Below are 18,970 nucleotides of genomic sequence, written 5' to 3'. Positions count from 1 at the left end.
GAGGGACGCGATAATCTAAAAAGCGCGATAAATTGACACATAGGAATAAGCAGGCGCAAGAAGGGGCTTATGATATCGGTCGGGCGCATCGGTGGTGCTCGATAAGGTCGGTTAAAAAAGGGGTGGTTGAGGAGCCACAGGAAACAGAAAAGAGGTAGCACGATCGTGCCGATGGAAAAATGAGCAAAGAAGACGATGCAAACGGGTTGTCGGAAGCGTCAGGTGGGGTTTTGGGGGAATGGGTTAGGGAGAGGGTGAGAGTGTCGCGCGCAATTCGCGAGTGGAGGGGAGTTATATAGAGTGCACGTACGGTGGCGCTAGCGATAGGGGGAGGTGGAACAGTGCGCGGCAAGAGGTAGGGGGGGTCGGAGGTGGTGGTCCGGCGGATACGGACTCCGATAGGGAACATTGGCTTAGTGTGCTTTCGTTCGTCTTCGTGGAAGGTATACCGGTTACTGTCACGTTCTACATCAGTTAAACGCACGTTGCGCTCTTCCGGTACCGTCGAAACCGTTTCCTCGTTTTAGCGTCAAACGTCGCGGTCAGTGGGTTTCTCTTCCGTCGCCAAGGTGTGTTAATGTGGTTGTGATACACGGAAGTTAGTTAGCGGCGAGGAGGGATACCGTGCTACGTGTGTCAAGTGCCACTGGATGATGAATGTGATGATACAGAGCTGGTTCATCTGCTGTCTGTTTCTGCTGGGCTGTGTTCAAGGTTAGCGCTCGTTCATTCTATCAATTAATTCGAACCGCGAGCACGTGCCGCGTCGTACGTGGAAACTTTAATGAGTTGTTATGCGAACTCTCGTCGAGAAATTGCTTGATTAACGCGTCGATTGCCACGCAGCGTTCGCCAAAAGGGCACGCACAGACGCCCCTCGCGCGGGAAATTTGTGTCACTCTATAAACTTGCCGCGAAATGAATTTTTAAACGCGAATTAACCTCTTTGGACCTGAATGATTTTTTTGGAAGTGGGGATAATATTAGTTAAATAATCGTGCTCTAATTATAATTTGTAATATAGACAGTATCGACTTATTTTCAATTCAAATATTGTTTTAACAACTCTTAATTGCAATACTTCGATAATTATCGTAGGAAAAACACTTAACCCTTTGCACTCCAAACCCTCCTTGCATACACTGACTTACCTTCGGTCGAGAAAATGTTCGAATGCAAAGGCTTAAATGAAAATCGAAAATAAATAAACAGAAATAGAAATTAATTAATTCGTAACAAAAATTATATTGAATTTTATGTACATTACAAAATACACCAGGTCCAGAGAGGTTCACCAAATCTTCTGTACCATTGTTTGCTCCAATACCGTACTTTGATACTACTATAGTCTTGCCGCACCCTGTTAAAGCTACTCGACGATACCAATGATAATCGAGTAAAATAAAAGCGGGATGTATTGCTAACGCTTCTGGCGAAATACATGTGACGTGTACATTCTGTACATAGGCGACACGTAGTTAACGCGTCGAGTGTTTGTCGATCTTGAACTTGACCCGTCCATTCGGGAACAGCATCTAGTTTTTTGGCAGCGAGAAGCGCCAAACAGCCACTAGACACATTATTTATATCCCGTGCAATGTCGCGTTCTTATCGTGGCTAAGAGCACAAAGGTCGAGTAGGTTCGCGGCATGAAGCGTTCAACGTTGGCCAGCTTTTTCGGGGTTACTCGAGGCGTTCGATGTCCGGCGAGTGATAGCCTTTTTACTTTTGTTGTTACAGAATACAACAGGGAAGAGAGGGAAGCATTGCTATCGATCAAAGTTCGATCCCTCGGAGTTTTTGCAATTCTCGATCCTTTGTGCCAAGAGTCCAGAAATACAAAAACAGTGGCACAAAATCCTCTGTGTGTGCCTGTGTGTTGGCATTCTTCTTTTGCTTTGTATTTCGGGAGAGTGATCTATCGGAAAATAACGAAATTGTTTATTACAGGTTTACAGCGTATCCGACACTTTTTGTTCGGCGTGACCTGTTGAATACGCTGGAAAACTTAATCGAATGGGTCATCGAGCACTTTTTAGGAAAAGCATTGGAGCCACTTGTCTTTAAACATTTCGCGCTCGATATATCGATCGTCTTGGTAACTTTTAATCGTCTACCGAATTTTATCTCACTCGCGAGATCACTTTCCCCGCAAATCCAACGATATCGACCCTGGAAAAGTTTCGCCATAACCTCGCCAGCCTTTTTAAGAATGCGTGAATATGGCTACGTGCGCTATCTCGTCGAGCCTTTAGCAGTGTGTACGGAAGAGTGCGGAGTCGTTACTTTTTGACGACTGCAAGACGTAGCGTGTTCCGTCGATTCGCACCAATGGAAACGGTCGAGGGGTTTTAGAAAGGTCGCTGGTCGCCCATCCACTCGCTTCCGACCGACTAATACGTTGGAAAGCTCTGGCATTTCGCGATAGCGCGTGCTTATCCTTGGCAAATTTCGTACCGCGAATTCTATTCGGTCATCGTAGCCCCCTCTGATCGGAAGTTACTTTTCGTTCTATTTTTAACGGTTCGATAAATTTGCGTCGACTTATTTTTTCGTCGCTGGGGGCAACGAGACGTTGCTTTCGTTTTGCTTCGGACCACTACTACAACACAGGAAGTTGTAAGCCGCAATTACTTGCTTTCGTAGTTAAATTTCGCATGCTAGCTTTCGAAAATAGTACTTCAGCCACTTTAATGTCTTGACGGTTTTAAAGTTTCTTTATTTTATATATTATGGAACAGAAATGAACGAAATGGAGTTCAGCCATCGTGATCATTCGATCTCGCTTTAATTATGAATCCTTTGGCGAAATGAATGAAGGATCCGTGTAAATACGAATATATTGTAGCCGATGTGGTATGTAAACACGTTAAACAGTGTAAATAATGGTTCGTGTAACGGTGATGTCGCGTTGTACGTTTATTTAACGTTTCGACCAGCGCGTGTGGTCCACTTCAGAAATAACATAAGTGAATTTAGGTGACAAGTTTAGCATGCACGAGGAAATTCGAAATATATAAATAGTTGTACGTTACGCGATAATTTCCTACACAACCATTTCGTTTCTTTGTCTCGTACGCCTCGTTTACCGCGATACGGTAAATTTACTCGATGGCCATTTTAAATCTTAAGTACACCCCCCCCCCTTATCTTACCCCCCCCCCCTTATCGTTTCAAAATACGTAGGAATACGAAAGAATTTCTTCTTTTTTACGGAGAACAACACGTGTCCAATTACTTTTAAAATTTCTGTATCAGGAAATTGCCCCAGGTGCTTCAATATCGTAATGGGTTATTAATCCCTCGCGGACGGCTGTCAGGATAAACCAGACAATGTACCTTTAGACGCGCGTCAGAAAATCCTCGAACAATCCGTTTCTACAAACGAACAAAAATATATTATCTTGATATAAATGGAATAATTACTTAAATCTAAACAAAATGGATTCGAGGTTTGTTGTTACAAGAATTATTTTCGAAGAGCACCATCGATCTCGCGTGAAATTGAAAATCAATTACTTTGAAATTTCTTTTTTTTTTTTTTTCTGACTATAATTAAAGTACTACTGAGGATCCCTGTATCATGATTCCTAAACGAAGAATCCAAGACGATCGTGGACTGTGAATCGATAGATTCGGTGTCTAAAAAATCCAGAGCTGGGGGAAAAAGAAGCAAAATCATATATACTTCTTTCATTAAGCCAAGTTTAGCGAGTGATTCGAACGGAGAAGAAACGTTTGAAATAATCATGAAACCGCTCCTTTGGCAGCGCAGGGATGATAATGAAAGGGGATTCTTGTTAACTCTCGCTTGAGTTATTCAAAGCTTCGCGTGCCTATGGTTAACTTTATCGTTGTATCGTGCGAGGTACACCGAGGCACATCGTACGTATTTTTTCTTAGGATCGTTTCCCTTCAAGCGGGAGATTCCATTCTCTCTGGATCACGTGCTAAACGACCCTGTGCTCGAGGATTGGTGCAAGCCGAAACCACTGTGCTCGGAAACGATCCTCTTTAAACAGGTGTTCGTGTATTTAAATTGCAGGGTAATTATTACGCGCGCACTTTCATTTTTATTATCAGCTTTCGAGCATCTCTTCCAAACCAAAAATCAACTTGCTCCGTGATGCTCTGAACTTTTTCGTAAGCTTCCAAGTATAAAAAAATGAAGATCGAAACTTTTCAGTCTCGAAAATAGGCTTTACTTTGGACGGATCGATTCCTAGGTTTGGGATACTTTAGCATACAGTTTTCCAAAAAGTGATATTTATAATAGTCGTTGAGTTTGAAATCTTTTTTACCAAGTACTAGACTCGTCGCTTAGAATCGTGGTCTTGGTGGTTAGAACGGAGGTAGTGAATTCTTAATAATAGACTCGTCAATCGTTTATAACGACCAACATCTGCAGTCCGATCTCTCGTGCCGCGCTGTCCGATAAGGAAATGTAAGAAATCACGCTCTGGCTTTAACGCGTTAAGAAATCTCACCTTTACACAAGCCACTTGGTAATTCTCTCGTTTGTTCTCGCCTCGAATGCGCAAGTGTGATTCGGTCACCTAGCCGATCGAACTATTTCACTGTTATTCAACTATTTAACTTCGTACAGAATAGAGGAAGCCAAGATTTCTTCCATGGCGGTAGGCTAACTATGGGAATTGAAAGTACAGCATTTCGTATCTCTGCAGGTAGTTAGCACGCGATTTTCTTCTTAAATTGCTGAGAAATTTCCTACAAATTACACCCAAGAGAAAAATGGAGGAAATATCTTGCGCGCGAGCTCTGTTAACTGCTGTTCGCTCTGTCGTCTGCCGTTTGTAAGCGGGGGTGCGATCGTTAACATTTTTCGGCCTGTTATTTTTCACCTTGCGAAAGAGAATGAACTCTCTATCTACCGAGGACCCAATTAAAACGATTCCTGAAAATTTCCTTGCAAGGCGAAAGGATATACGGTTGCTCCGCTTTAAATCTGATTATTTTAGAATCCGTAGACCCGCAGTTTCTTGTCTCGATGTTGTACGTTCTCGCGGAAGCAGGCCAGTCGAGTGGTGGCGCCACACTGACGTTTCAAGTATTCGTGTAGCGGAAGCGTAACGACGAAAAACATAGCCGTATCGAAAGGGTTGAATATTTCCCAGCGTGACTGAAAAAGACACGGGTGGATGCTGATAGCGAAAAATGATTGCTGGGTTACCGCGCCCAGGGGTGGAAAAAAGCCAGCGTGTTAAAGCGAATTCGTGTCCCTTTGTGTTTCGCGCTATCGTACTTTTCGCTGCTGTCACTCAAGTGTAATGGCATTGGGCAGAGTACGACGAGGTCTTCGTTACGTTAATGTTTTAACCAAATGCAGCACGGTTTAATCTTCCTGTTCAGCTCGGATCTATTATGAACCCATGGGCCATGACGAAACGCGGGAACATTTTCGTCCAGGCTTCGAAATATTTCACGAAATATTTCCGCGGTGACGCTGTCTTCGTCCGTCTCTGTGCGCAAGTTGCAGCAACCATTTTACAACTTACAGAAACGTATAATATTTCACACTTACAAGCGTTTTTTTTTTTAAATAGAAACAAAATCCATTCGAAATACGTGTAAGGCGCTGCGGCATAACCCAACATCGACGAAAACCAGCTTCATATCCTACCGCAATTTCCACTTAATGAATATTTCATTATTTGAAAGCCACGGATACCGTAAGAGTGCCTTTTTCATCAGGGTTTTATATCTCGAAGCACTTGAAAAAAATCACTCGAAGGTTTCTAATTCGAGAGGCTACAACGGTGCGTGAACACCGTTACCCATTTTCAGAGGTGCACCGACTATCCGCCAATTCCATCGCGCATTCCTGATTGCTACTTACCATACCGGCGTGAAACTTACTTAAGCAGGTAGCAATTTTCTGAAAGTCCATTCCAGCGATTTTCAAACTCAATCGAATGGAAATTTTATTTCAAAGCCGGATAAGGTGCCGGGGTCTTTCCACGCGGAAAAAGGGCGGAAGATAGCGAAATAGACGATAGATAAAGAGAGGGGGACTAGCGAAATACTTGGAAATGTGAGAAACTCGTGGAGTATCGTGCACGTCCAAAGTATTTTAACCCTTCTCGATTCCGCATCTTTATCTTTAAGCAAAAAAGATATCCTTTGCTTTCCTCAGGTTTTTCAATATTTACGAAACGACAAAAACATTATGACTGCACGAAAATTGTAATACTTGAATCGAAGATGCTTGGTAACATTCATCGACTTATTTCGAGTATAAAAGTTCCTTTAAATATAAATGAACACAAGAGGTTTAAAGTTTAAAATCGTCGAACATAAATGCTTTCGATATTTTCAAACGGCGAATTAACGTCCACTTTACCCGTTTCCATTGATTCTTCCTACCACCTAATGTAAAGGGAAAGTGCATCGAATTATTATGCGAAACAGTTAGTGCCGATTATTAAACTCGTCCTTGATTATCACGGACCGAGAAGAGAAACTCTTGGCAACGGCGGATGGAGTTTCCTTGCCTTCATTAGTTTTAATACCTCTTTTTATTACAAACAACGTTCTTTCGTTAATTCCGAGCTTCTATCATTCCGTGTAACTACTCCGCCGTAGTACTGTTCGGAAAAATGGAAAGTAATTTTCAGTTAACAAAGACTCACGCGCTCGCTGTTTCTGGCGTTTCACGGATTTCCATTCGCAGCGTGGATAAGTGAGAGTCTTGTAATTACTGGAACTGATACGGACTCCCGTTTGCAATTTCAAATGTTCTACGTGTTGATCAACGATTGCATTGTTTCGTATGACAATACAAACTGTTGGGCACCTAACAGATTTAGAAGCTGAGCGTTAAATTCTTTTCTATTGGATGAATCTCTAAAAAGTGGTTATGATATCGCCGCGATTGCGCCGTAGGGAGGTTATGCAGTGGTCTCAGGAATCGGATTAAGGTCAGAGCAGTCGGACATTGTTTGTTTGGTGAATACAAGTGGCGAAGAAGGAGGTGCCGGAACGCGGTGACCTTAGCGAACGTTTTAATTAAGTTTTTCAGACACGGTCTCGTCGTTTTCCACCGCGGAATTACATTCTGGTTCTTGCGCAAAATATGCTTGTGCATTCTGCGCTGAAATCATTCATTAGCTTTCGCGAGCGTATATTTATCGACGGAAATTAGGAATTGAAGCAAATACTCATGAATTGCAAATCGTCACGAAACGAGTTGCTTGTTGTGTAAAATATAATAAAATCGTAATAATAAAATATTCTGTACAGAATATTTTAACGAATGTAAATATTCAGATCTAGGGAGTTGGATTCTTTTGAGTAAAACAATCGAAAACATGTAAAGTTGGAATTAATCACGAACGGATGAAATACAAAGGAATTTTATTTCCGATGCAATAATGTTCGAAAAGAAAAATTTTATCGCAGTGTAAAACGTAGAAGCAAGGGGCGAAACTTCTTTGCCTTACGTAGGCATATTTTTCAAGTAACAAGCAAAAAAAGAATCAGCGAAGCTGAAATTAATGCTCCACGAGAATCGGTAAACAGGGAATTTAGGTTATACTAAATTTCCACGAGGATCGTTGAAAATTTGCGTACGTATGAACAAGTGACGCCTGTAGCGAGGCGAGGCAACTTAGTTTAATAGAATGTAATGTTCCAAGCAAACGTGATTCCCTTCGTAAGAAACGAAACTTGGCAGAGATACAGAAAAGGGTTTCGCATGCTTTGGGCATACCGCCACGTCGTTTAATAGCCAATGTAATTCCTTCTAATATACTTTTCTCGGGAAGCGTGTATTATCTGCATTTCCTTTTCCGCGGTTAAATACTATATGCAAGTGCACGGCTAATAGTAATTATTTTCGATGTTCTTCGATTCGAGCAGTTGAAACAAAAGGACTTTCCACTTTTCGTTCCCACTTCTCAAATGGTACGATTCCGTATCATTTTATCAGGAATTTCTTTCCATTTATATTGTCGTTGTTTAGGGATGCAAGAATTAAGCGTTGTAATCAAGATATATCGTCGAAGGTAGCAGTTTAATAGCGGGAAGTTTAGTCGACCAAGTTGTTAGTTTCGAGTCACTGTTAGTCCCTTTTGAGATACGTATCGCCATTGTTTTACTAGGTGCGCATAAACGCGTAATTAACACGTCTGCTAATAGGAGCTAGATTAAGCACTACCTTGGAACGTAAATTAAGGTATTGTTTGAGAACTGCGCGGAATTTATTTTACCGAAAAAGTGTGCCAAAGCAATTACAATTATATTAGTTGTTGCCGAACGTATTAAACTTCATCGATTAGCGTAACCCACCACGTATTAACCGTGTGATTTCTTCTTATGACAGATAAGTAATGTTGTTTATGTTTAAACAATAATATGAATGTTGTTCGAGATTAACTAACGAAGTTTTGTACGAAGCGAGGTACTATCATGTGAACAAAGACCTAAAGCACTAAATAAAATTAACTGTCGCGTTCGTTCGTGAGAATACTTAGGTTCATCGAGGTCAGATTTCAATTTCGTAGATGTTTATTATATATTCATAGAGGAAAGACGTGAAAGAGGTGTAAAGATCCGCGTCGTATGTAGTCTCTGCAAAAACTCGTTTATTAAAACTTTTTCGAGCGTAAAATACTATTTTTGCTTCAGAGAATAAGGCAGCGGCAGCTACTAGCTTCAAATTAAATGCAAGAAAATTCTCACGCATACTCTAATACAACAAGTAATTCTTTAAACATATTCGACCTCTATACATATGAACGAATCACACTATGTGTCGAAAACGTTTTATATCCGCTTGTGTACATCAATTAACGTTTCGTCGACCAATTAACGCAGTATAATTATTCGTCATTATTATGTCAAGGGCGCAACGGCTTGTTTACCTAAATTTGTGGATTGCCCAGAGTGAACAACAGCCCCGCGAGCCAGTATCCATCAGGAGCTCGAAGCTACCTGTCGACGGTTAAATTTCTGTTCGCAGACGGTCGTCTCGCGACTTGGTCGTGAATCGTCGCCTCGGGGCACCCCTGCATTATCCACGCCGTGTTATTCGTGGAAAAAAATGGGACGGGGGTAATACGGTACGTGAGTTTCATCGCGTTTGTGGGTTACTTGCACGCGTCTTAGGAGCAGCGGGGTTGAGGGATGCTCCGAGTCTCGCGTTAACCCTGTCATCCGACGACGGGTTGCATTCAACGCGTTGCAAGCTGCACGCGATTCCTTGTTTCCTGGATCTTGCGCGTAAATCTGGCGTGTAACGCACCCAGGACACTTTGTTCCTGTCGGGAGTTTATTAGTTTTGTTATTTCCATCTGAAAGAGCGCCGTGTTCGCTAACGAACCCCCGAGCGATCCCGCCGTCGACTCGCTCGTCGCGAGATTATAGTTATCATTATCGTGGATATCGCGAGAATAATCACGGGAAGGCGTTACGTACAATTAGAAAGATTATTGTAAGGAATTACGACTGGGGACGGTTTCACCCGGGGGATTATAAGAATGAACGACTGCGGAGGTGAACTTTGGGCAAGGGAAATATTGGAATGGTTGAAAGTAATATTCAGAATATTTCACAGGAGGAAAATTATATTTAGAAAATTAATATGTTTTTGAACCTTTCTATGAAACATTTGCGAACTCTCGAAAAAATGTTCATCGAAACGAAACTCGAACAATAATTTTTATTTTTCCGAGCGCTAATAAAACTGCGACAATTTAATTATCACGCGTAATGAAATTAATTACCGAAACTACGATACTCTTTACTCTTTATTTTTACTGCATTTACTTGTCCAGTATGGCTGTTTCGCTGCGTTTAATTAACATTGCGACATAAAAGAGCTACGAAGCTTCCTGAGACTAGGTCAAAAATGAGCCTCCTTAATTTACTTACTTCCCATTCGCATCGGAGTAAACGATGCGCTTAATTAACCTTATTTTCATTGTCTTCGTCGCTCGCTCCGCAGTTGAGTTTAGAACAGATGGAAATATAAATCCAGCCTACCGCTATTCGAGCTGTAATATATATTTTTATATCGTTTAAACGCGCATAAAATTTGTCATTCGGAGTCGAGTTAATGCCAATCGATGCGCGATGCACGCGTCATCGACGATTATAATAATTGCGGTAAGGTGTAATTAGATTATACGGTGTTGCGAATGATCGCATTTACGAGTATATTCCTCTTTACATTGTAATTTCAGCTAAATAGTAATGGAGGGTGCATTCATGTTAATTCGTGTTGCAATTGAGGTTTCGCGCGCATTGCTACGCTTATTAGAGATGATCAGCTTTAATAGTAGTGCGGGATTACGAAATTATGAAATACTTGTACAATTAACAATCCTATAAATAATTGATAGATTGTTTTCAATTTCCATTTATCGTTTTCGGATGGACCAGTATCGAGCGAAAGTCGTAACCGAAGTATAAGCTTCTATAAACTTTTCAGCTCTCGAATGTTCAGTATGAAAATATAATAATTCTCGTGTCGGTTTCTTGCATTTTTCCGTCTAGGATACCGAGCTCACATCGAATGCTTAATTTATTGAATGTCTAAGGGTGTTTTTGCGGATTCTCCAAAAATGTGTCGCGTTAATAGATAATAATAGTATCTCGTGATTCTTCGATTAGCCTTTTTCGTCTGACTTTTGATACGTGTACTCTGAAAACCTATCACGTCCACGGAAAGGATCGAGCTGCCTGTCGATAATGTTGCACAGTGTTAAACAAATCCCTTCGTCGGGATTAAACAATCTGTCACCTCGCTGTCCCCGACAGTCACGTTCATGTTACGTCCAGAGTTGAGCTATCAGATCGGTAATTAATCACGGAACGTAGAAGCGAACGTAGAAACTCGACTGGAAATAGTGTCGGTCCTCTCCCCGATCGATTTACTTACATCGTTATTCAAAGTGTCGAGAAAGTACGGTCAAAGTATTCCGAACCATGGAGGGAAAAAAGGACAACGGGAGTTAACGTTTCGAAGTCAGCCGCACGCGCATACTTAATCACCAGCCGTTAACGAAAATTCCGCCGGACCACGGGCGGCCGGCATCGCGCGTTGGATCTTGATTAAGAGGCGCGCATTTAAGGCCCGAAAGGACATTTTCACCGATAGCCAGCAGACTCGATGCGTCAAACGTATCACTGGTTATCAAATGAGAGTGAGTGCTAGGCACTAACCGAATTCACGCGGATATTCATCCGTGATAATCTTATCAAGGTTGGTCAGCGAGAATGCAATGGCGTAAGCCATAACCCCCACGGCTTTCGATTTAATTTGGAAGGCAGCTTTCGGTTCATGAACCCGTTAATCTATTTCCGTGCGAGAGAAGCGAACGGATAAAGACACTAATAATGGTATATATACGAACCAGTAGATTGTAATCTCTGTATGGATGGTCTCCTGAATTATAGATCGTTTTGATGAACGTTTTAGAGGGAATTGGGCAGTTTTGAAGTGATCGTTAACTTTCTCTACATGGATGTGCTTCTTTTCTGCCGAGTGGACAAATAAACACATTTCACTGAGACTAATATTGTAAACGACCGATCGGAAATTCTAAAGGGTGCATTTTATTACGTTTACGATGGAGTCTTTGTCGTAAATTTTCCCTCTAACAGGGACATTTAACTAGTTTCGTGACACCGTTAAAAATGGAGGGAATATGGTTACCGTGTCGTGATTTTCTATTACACCGCGTACGCCGAAAATACGAAGCGAATGTGCAACAAGGACGTGCAATTAGATTAGAATGCACGCTGCATGGGTTTCTTGTTGCGCTTGGTAGTGTAACATGATTTTCGCGTCCAAGGAAATTCGAAACACACTTGCATAGCCAAACCGCGCGCGTATCGGGCTTTAACGTGTTTCTTCAGTTTGCTGGAGCATCAAATATGCGGTTCGTGGATTTTTAGATTTCAAAAAGAAAGAAATTCTTATTTGATCGAGACAAGCAGAGAAATAAATAACAGAAGAGAGCTGTTATACTTATACTTGGACAGATTTTACTCTGAACAAAGAATACAAATTCCGAATTTATTTGTAAGAGTAAAGCGAAACGAATCCTTCAGCCGCTGTTCTTGTTCCATGAAGAGCTCAATGTCAACGTTAAAGCATTCGTTTCACTTTTTTATATGAATAAATCTGAAATTTTAATCCTTTGGAATCGAATTTGCTTAACTCTGAGTGATTTGAATTATAAGTTTCTGAAACGTTGCTCTATCAAACAGGACTGCGAAGTCTCACGTGCACGCATAACTGTGGCTTACGCGTTGTACACCATTATGGCTTGAATTCGACTGATAATCGCTGGAAGATTGAAGTTCCAGGCGAGTGAACCAAGAGTTAACAAATTATTGTTCAAAAGGGGAAGCAGAAGATGGGTTTGCGTTATCAAACGTGTCGGAATTTCACGAAAGGAAACGGAGAATTGGCTTCGTTAAATTCCCGGAACGCCAAGATGCTTTGTGCTTAGCGTTAGTCTCGTCGACCTCGGGCATTAAACAAACGTGGCTCTTCGTCGAAATTGCTGAAATGTTCGCTCGTAGCGCGAAAATAATTTGATTGGACGGTAACGATTTCCCGGCGTCGATAAACGTCATGTTGTAAAGCATCCAGAGATGATTCTCGATAATGACCATGTTCATTCTGAAAATGGTGTAAATCGAATCATCTTTACGCTTTAACAATAATACAGTGTTTAACCCTTTGCTGTCCTATGTCGAGTCTCACTAATTCTTTACACCCCGTAACAATGAGTGACAGCTTTTTTTCTTTTCGCATTTAGTGTTATCGACCTTATCGCATACCGACGTATAAATTCGATGCATCTAAAAATATGTCTGATGTTGTGGTTACGTTCCGTGGTATGATACTAGAAATAGGTGGACGATTGTCTCGGAAAATAGCTTCGATGACAAACTATCAGGAACACAGTATTCCAAGCATCGTTTAAAGTATTCATGCTTCGATTATAGCCCTGCTGGCCTTTCATTTCTAGTTCGACCCGCAATTAGGGGATGAAACGTACACGTTCTCGTGGATTACAAGCCAAGAGTTCGCGGAAATAAGGAGACACGTGTCCGCGGTTTTCTTCATTGTTCGAATCGATGAATCCTCCTTCGGGTAGCTTGTGCAAGAAACTAAGAAGAGTATAACAAAGGACAGGATGTCTGCTAGCGGCAGCAACATTTCGAAGCCTAGAGTCCGTGGCTTCGGGGCTGCAATAGACAATGAGGCATGGCGACCGGCTGACTTGGGCAGTTTTTGGTAACGTCGTTGAATGCTCAGCGGTAAAATAAAAAATATATATACATCATTTATTTCAAAAGTACTCGAATTTCTTTCGTACAAACTGTATTAAAGCCACCGTTTGTTGAAATACAGAGTTGCTATTTTTAACGAAATTTCATTTAAAACACAAGCAGCAGGATCTCTCTGTGTTAATTAATAATAAATTCAAATTTCGTTGGGAGATCACTGATGGAATTTACTGATTACCAATACACTAATGGATTCTTTCAGTTGTCCACTAAATTTTCAAGTAACACCATTAGTATATTGAAATTTTCTAATTGTCAATATAGTAATGGGTTTCTTGATTCAACAACACTTGAAATTATTCCTATACATTCGATTTATAATTACGATCGGCTGATTACAGAGTAACTTTTAATTGGTTCGGTCAGATGGACAGTATATTGCAGTATATATCGTTTTCATTTTAAATATAGATTCCCGGAATCCACTTAAACGTAACCGGTAATGTACGCTATTCAGCGTAATTGGCGTAATAGTATTACGGTCTGTACATTATCAAAAGAGAATTTACTTTTTTCCGTTATAAAATTCTCTGTTGCACGAAGCCTTCGTAACGGTGGCAAACGAGAAACAAACAGTCTCAATTTACCGTTTGCTTGTGCGCGAAAGCTGCGTTTAGTCGACGTTTAGATAACGTTATACTTAAAAATGTGGAAACTAAAAGCCAAATTGGCCGAGCACCCGTTTCATGTCTAACAAGAGACTATGGTATAAACAGTTTCAGATTTGTTTTTCAAATATTACCAGTTTTATATGACGTAATTGCACGTGTTAATGAATTCTGCGAATAACAATATTAAAGTGTATCTACTCAAAAGTGATTGATATCAAAGTTAATTAAATATGCGAAGGTAAAGAATACAGGATCGATTTTCGATACGAGAACGATTTTTTCGATACGAGAAACGTTCGATAAACATCAACAACATGCTTGAGATGGCATCGGTGTTCGTTAACTCGATTCCAAGCGATACCTGCAATTATTACATAAAAATGTTACATCCACGTAGGACCATCGGCTCGAGACACAAAAATGAAAGACGCGTGTGTCGTTTCCCACCGCTGGGGAAACGTGAACGGAAATATAATGTTTCACCGGAATGCAGCTCGAATTTAAAACGGATGGACCCGCCCGACGCTGGTTTCCAGCGAGCAATTACAATTTTCGAGGATGTTTAATGTATATAGATGTTTCCGTTGATTCAGGATCTGACCTTATTATCGTAGCAGAAAGAATTCTCTCGCGCGAGAATGGTGGAAATTGCGACCAATTCCCTCGACCAGTCCGCTCGCATTTTTGTCCATATTCCTTCGCGTTTGCTCCCAATGCAATTCGAAAGCGAATCCCTGACCGACGATGTGAATGCAGGATAACGAACGCCACTTTGACTGAATACGCAATGGCGTTCACCAGTCAAAGATGACGGATCGTAATTTCATTATTAATTTGATTGTGGTGTGCATTAATCGCGCTGGACGTTCGGCTTTCAACTGTTCCGGGTTAGATTGTAAATTGTGCACAACGCGCGTAATAACCGTGTCGCAAAGATGGTTGTTTGGCTTATTTCGATTCAATCAAATATACAGGGCGAGATACGAACCCCGCTGATACGTTGCTTGATGAAACGAATTTTAAAAATTCATTTACAGCCAAAAATATTGATTCGTAGACAGTCAAATGTATGTGCAAACCTTGCACAAAGATTAGCAATCCTGAATTGTAATTCGAACATTTTCGAAATTACGCGTTCATACGTCGGACACAGGGACATTTCACAAAATGAACGATTGCTGATTGGAACGGAATGAAACGGAATGAAATGGAAGGGCAAGCATTTGATTGCATAATATCGAATGGAAAAAGCACGATTATTGACTATACGAGAAAGCGTGTTATTTTTTGATTAAAAAATATTTCCTTAGAACTGTGAAATATTTTACGCATTATTTGTAGCAACTGAATAAAAATATGAAGAGTTCAGGTACACAAAGATACCTTCGTAATGAGATCCGAAGTGTCTGGGCCGTGGATTAATTTAGTTACGTTGAACCTTGTTCTACGGAAAGGGATCGTCATTCGACGAAGTTACGTTTCAATTTTCCGTAAAATATAATTTTCGTAGTTGCGTGGTCGCTGGCGCGTCAATTTACTTTTCCCAGGAGGCCAGGTTAACTTGTTCGCCAACTAAAAGTTTGGAAAAAATTTTGCGCCTAGCCGGATTATGATTCCAGGGTGATAAAGGATAAGTCCCGGGTGGTCTAGGGGGCACGGTAGTATTTCGAGACGATACGTATCAACGACGTGCCACGCGACGATCAATTCCTCTTCTTGTTTCTTCTCTCTCCACTCTTTCGAAATTGAACGGGACTTTAAAACTCTTTCGCATCGCGTGTTTATTCGAGACGGTTTGCTTTGTGCACCGCCGCTACGTCAGGAACTGGCAACGAGGCCATGCATCACGGATAAAATATCGCGAATACTTGAATGTTCGTGGTGTACATGCGCGGGTAGCTTGGGGAATTCGCGTTGACAGTGAGCTAAATGTATCTTTGGTACTCCCTTTGAACAATTAGAAAATAATTAAACGACAAATATACGGAGGAATACGTCACGGTATTTTCATGTGTCGAGTATTACTCAGGAAATTGAAAAGAAAATTTGTCGCATCTATTTTACTTCTACTCCAGAGGTACGCTAATAATTTAAATTTCGTTTAAGGGATTCACGGGTAGCTTGAGAATCACTGGGTCGAATCGATACACGGGTACTACGTCAAAGTAAAACAATTGTTCCCGCAGGACTCGGAATTGGTTAAAGTAAATTAATGACCAGGCGGCAATAAAAATAAAACGATAAGATAAACGTAGCTAAAACGAGTCCAGCGAGGCTGTAGTCCGGATATATCGATAATAGGTGTAATTAGATTTACGTGGAAGTATATTAGACGACAACTTCGAAAGGAAGTGTGCAAGGTACACGATAATGGGCCAATATACATAAACGGTTGTAGTAAAGTTAGTGCACGTGTGCGTGTATAGAAAGATGCGATATCATAGTCAGCTGCGGTGCATAAACTCGCTCTGCATACATATACCGCGTCGCCAAGGGTAGTTCGAGGGTGGGAGTGGAATTGGAGTAAGAGAACAGGGACATCACCGTTACACCGAGCCATTCTGAAACCTCGATTCCCTCGTGTAATTTTATCTTCCTTTTTTCTTGTTATATCTGCGCCGCGCGTTCTCTTTTTATCTTGTCGTTTACCTTCGAATCACTTTCCAATCAATATCGATCTGCCATCGGATCTCCAAATCGAGATGTCGTACGATTACAAGTGCAATTTGAGCAATTTTTCAATCTACTTACACGCGCATTTTCCTTCTCGTTAATCCTGAAAAAAGAGAAGTTCCCGGTCGTTGTAATACCAGCTCGGTTGATATTAGGTTAACCTATCTGGAGGATAATTCACTTGGGATGTAGCGGTTGCAGCATCTTCGCGAGCTAGAGAGGACGTATTCTAAGCTAAGACGGGATAGAAACAGTTTGGATATGTAAGAGGATAAGTTATCGGACATTTGTCAGATTATCAGCCGGTGAGGATCTTCGATAGAGAGGAGAATGCATAAGGTTTAAATAGGTCATTCGGCGAGCCTTCGAACTAGCTTCGGGAAACGAGACAGTAAATTTTGAAAATTGCGTTCACCTCTGCCTTCCATATTTTCGCTTCATCGGAAAGCACTCACGGCGGTACTGTCCTCGATTCTTTGCGCTGATTACATCTCCGACCGAAAGCATTCTCCCTTTTCGCGTAATAATGATCAACCTCTCGGAACGAACAGAATTAAATATCTCTTTCAGAACGATCGTTCGTTTCCCTTTTGATTTAAATCTGTCGATGCTTGAATTAAACTCTTCGGATTCACGATTCGTTTACTACTAGGGTATCACTATCGGGTCTTCTATCGGCCGGTAACGCGAGTAAAATTTGCCCCACTCCTGCGGCACGTAAGATGAGCGAAAAATGAAAGTTAAAAAAAAGACACGTACGAGGGAACAACAGATAGTTATCGATCCCCGTGGCTGCTGTAATTATTAAACATAATAGGTTGTTAAAGAAGGTCGTCCATTCGAGGTTGCGGTAGCCGCGTGTCGAGCTTTACCTCTCCGTTCCGAGCGGAGACTGCTTCAAAATCACAGACTAACGTAAGCCGCGCGAGTATCGGTTATTTTCGACGTAACTTTTCCCCTTTAAAACGTCCATCCCGTCAGAAGTTTGCTCTATAAACGGGATACGCTTTCGATACCTTGGTCTGCAATTTATTGTGCCGTTGGTGGTTGTCGTCGTCCGTTGATTCCGAGATAGACGAAACAGCAGCGAGAACAGACAAGTTCGGTACGCCGGCGATGGTCTTAGAAACCCACTCGACGTGTCGGAAATTGCGGCAAGCTGAAGCAGGGTCGTTGTCTGAGACTAAACGCAATCGTTTCGACGGAGAACGAGATGAGAAGAAGTTTTATAAATTCACGAAATGGTCACTATAACACGGGAACAGATGGCTTGGAAAGCGGGGCACCGTGTAACAGGGCAATATCGAAGATTCTATTGGCCCAATGAACGTTGCGCATCGGTTAGCAAAGTCTTTGTGGCTGACTATTTTTTTTCTTCCTTTCGACGCGATCTGTTCAAAGGACGACCACGGTTAAAAGAGTTTTGAGTTCTATGCTGTTTCTTCGCCACTATTTTACCAGTTTTGTGCACATTTATGAGTATTACGTGCAAGAATAACATTGTCATCTCGACGAATAAAAAATCGCGATCGAGAGGATTTCAATAGCGATGCATAATAAGCGTTATTGAATCCGAGTGTGGATGTTGTAGTTGTCTATTCGTGGTAACCCTGGTCGTGTCGGGGACCAATAGTCGCCGAGTATGTATTTTTAATTGGTCGGCCGATCAATTAAAAGATTGGGTGGAGGGTGTTCCAGATGGCGCACAGTTGGCAAACTGTGTCCCCATTCATGTCGTAAGGGCGCTTTCACTATTTCCCTGTGTTTTCAGGGAAAATATCCTTTTGTTCGGGCGTTTTCAATATCCCGTTGGAAAAAAAGATACGAAATTTAGCGATGCTGGAAGAGAAACGTCGATGGAAAAAAAAAGAACATGTCGTTAATAAACTCGTTTCGGCGTGGTCTGAGATCTGTGGCCCTTTACATACTCGGACAATTTTATCCTTAATTAGAGGAAAGGTTTTTTTTGTCTTTGGTTGAAAACGTAATACGATTGAGCGCAAAGTTCCGCTTTTGCGATCGACCTCTTTTAACAAGTGACATTGTTACGCCCGATATCAAAACTGGTTATAGAAATGGTAACCTTTCCGATTATTAGAAGGAAAGTCTTTTTGTTTTTCCCTTAAAAGTTTTGCTTTGCGTACAGAATATCGAACGAAATCCACGTTTACAATGGATCTTTTTATCGAATTCAAGAATAATCGAAGAATCGCAAAATTCGACTTGCCTCGATCGTTTCATTAAGAACAGGCTACTTTTTTCAAATGAAAGGCTCCGGTTGGATTGTCGTTCCTTTTCATTCGTCGCGCGCGTCTTCTATTACAAATCGTTCGTTTCACCGTGCAATTTTCCGTTCATTG

General features: G+C 41.4%; 1 protein-coding gene across 4 annotated transcripts in view; it reads left to right on the top strand.

The window, feature by feature from the left end:
* The first annotated feature begins 352 nt into the window (after positions 1 to 352).
* LOC128886580 (uncharacterized) overlaps positions 353 to 18,970 on the top strand; it is a 279,072-nt gene continuing 260,454 nt past the window's right edge. Inside the window, exon 1 of one of the 4 annotated variants that reach the window (XM_054141594.1) lies at positions 353 to 714. Coding sequence is in view for 2 of the 4 variants with exons in the window: in XM_054141593.1 (XP_053997568.1) it covers positions 651 to 714 (64 nt within the window). In the remaining 2 variants the exon portion in view is untranslated. Of the gene's footprint in view, positions 715 to 2,077; positions 2,099 to 18,970 lie in introns of those variants that run through there. The other 3 variants (XM_054141593.1, XM_054141596.1, XM_054141595.1) reach the window with 3 other exon arrangements.

Source organism: Hylaeus anthracinus, unplaced genomic scaffold (assembly GCF_026225885.1).
Source record: "Hylaeus anthracinus isolate JK02 unplaced genomic scaffold, UHH_iyHylAnth1.0_haploid 11985, whole genome shotgun sequence".
Lineage (NCBI taxonomy): Eukaryota > Metazoa > Arthropoda > Insecta > Hymenoptera > Colletidae > Hylaeus > Hylaeus anthracinus.
This window is presented reverse-complemented; position numbering and strand designations above follow the sequence as displayed.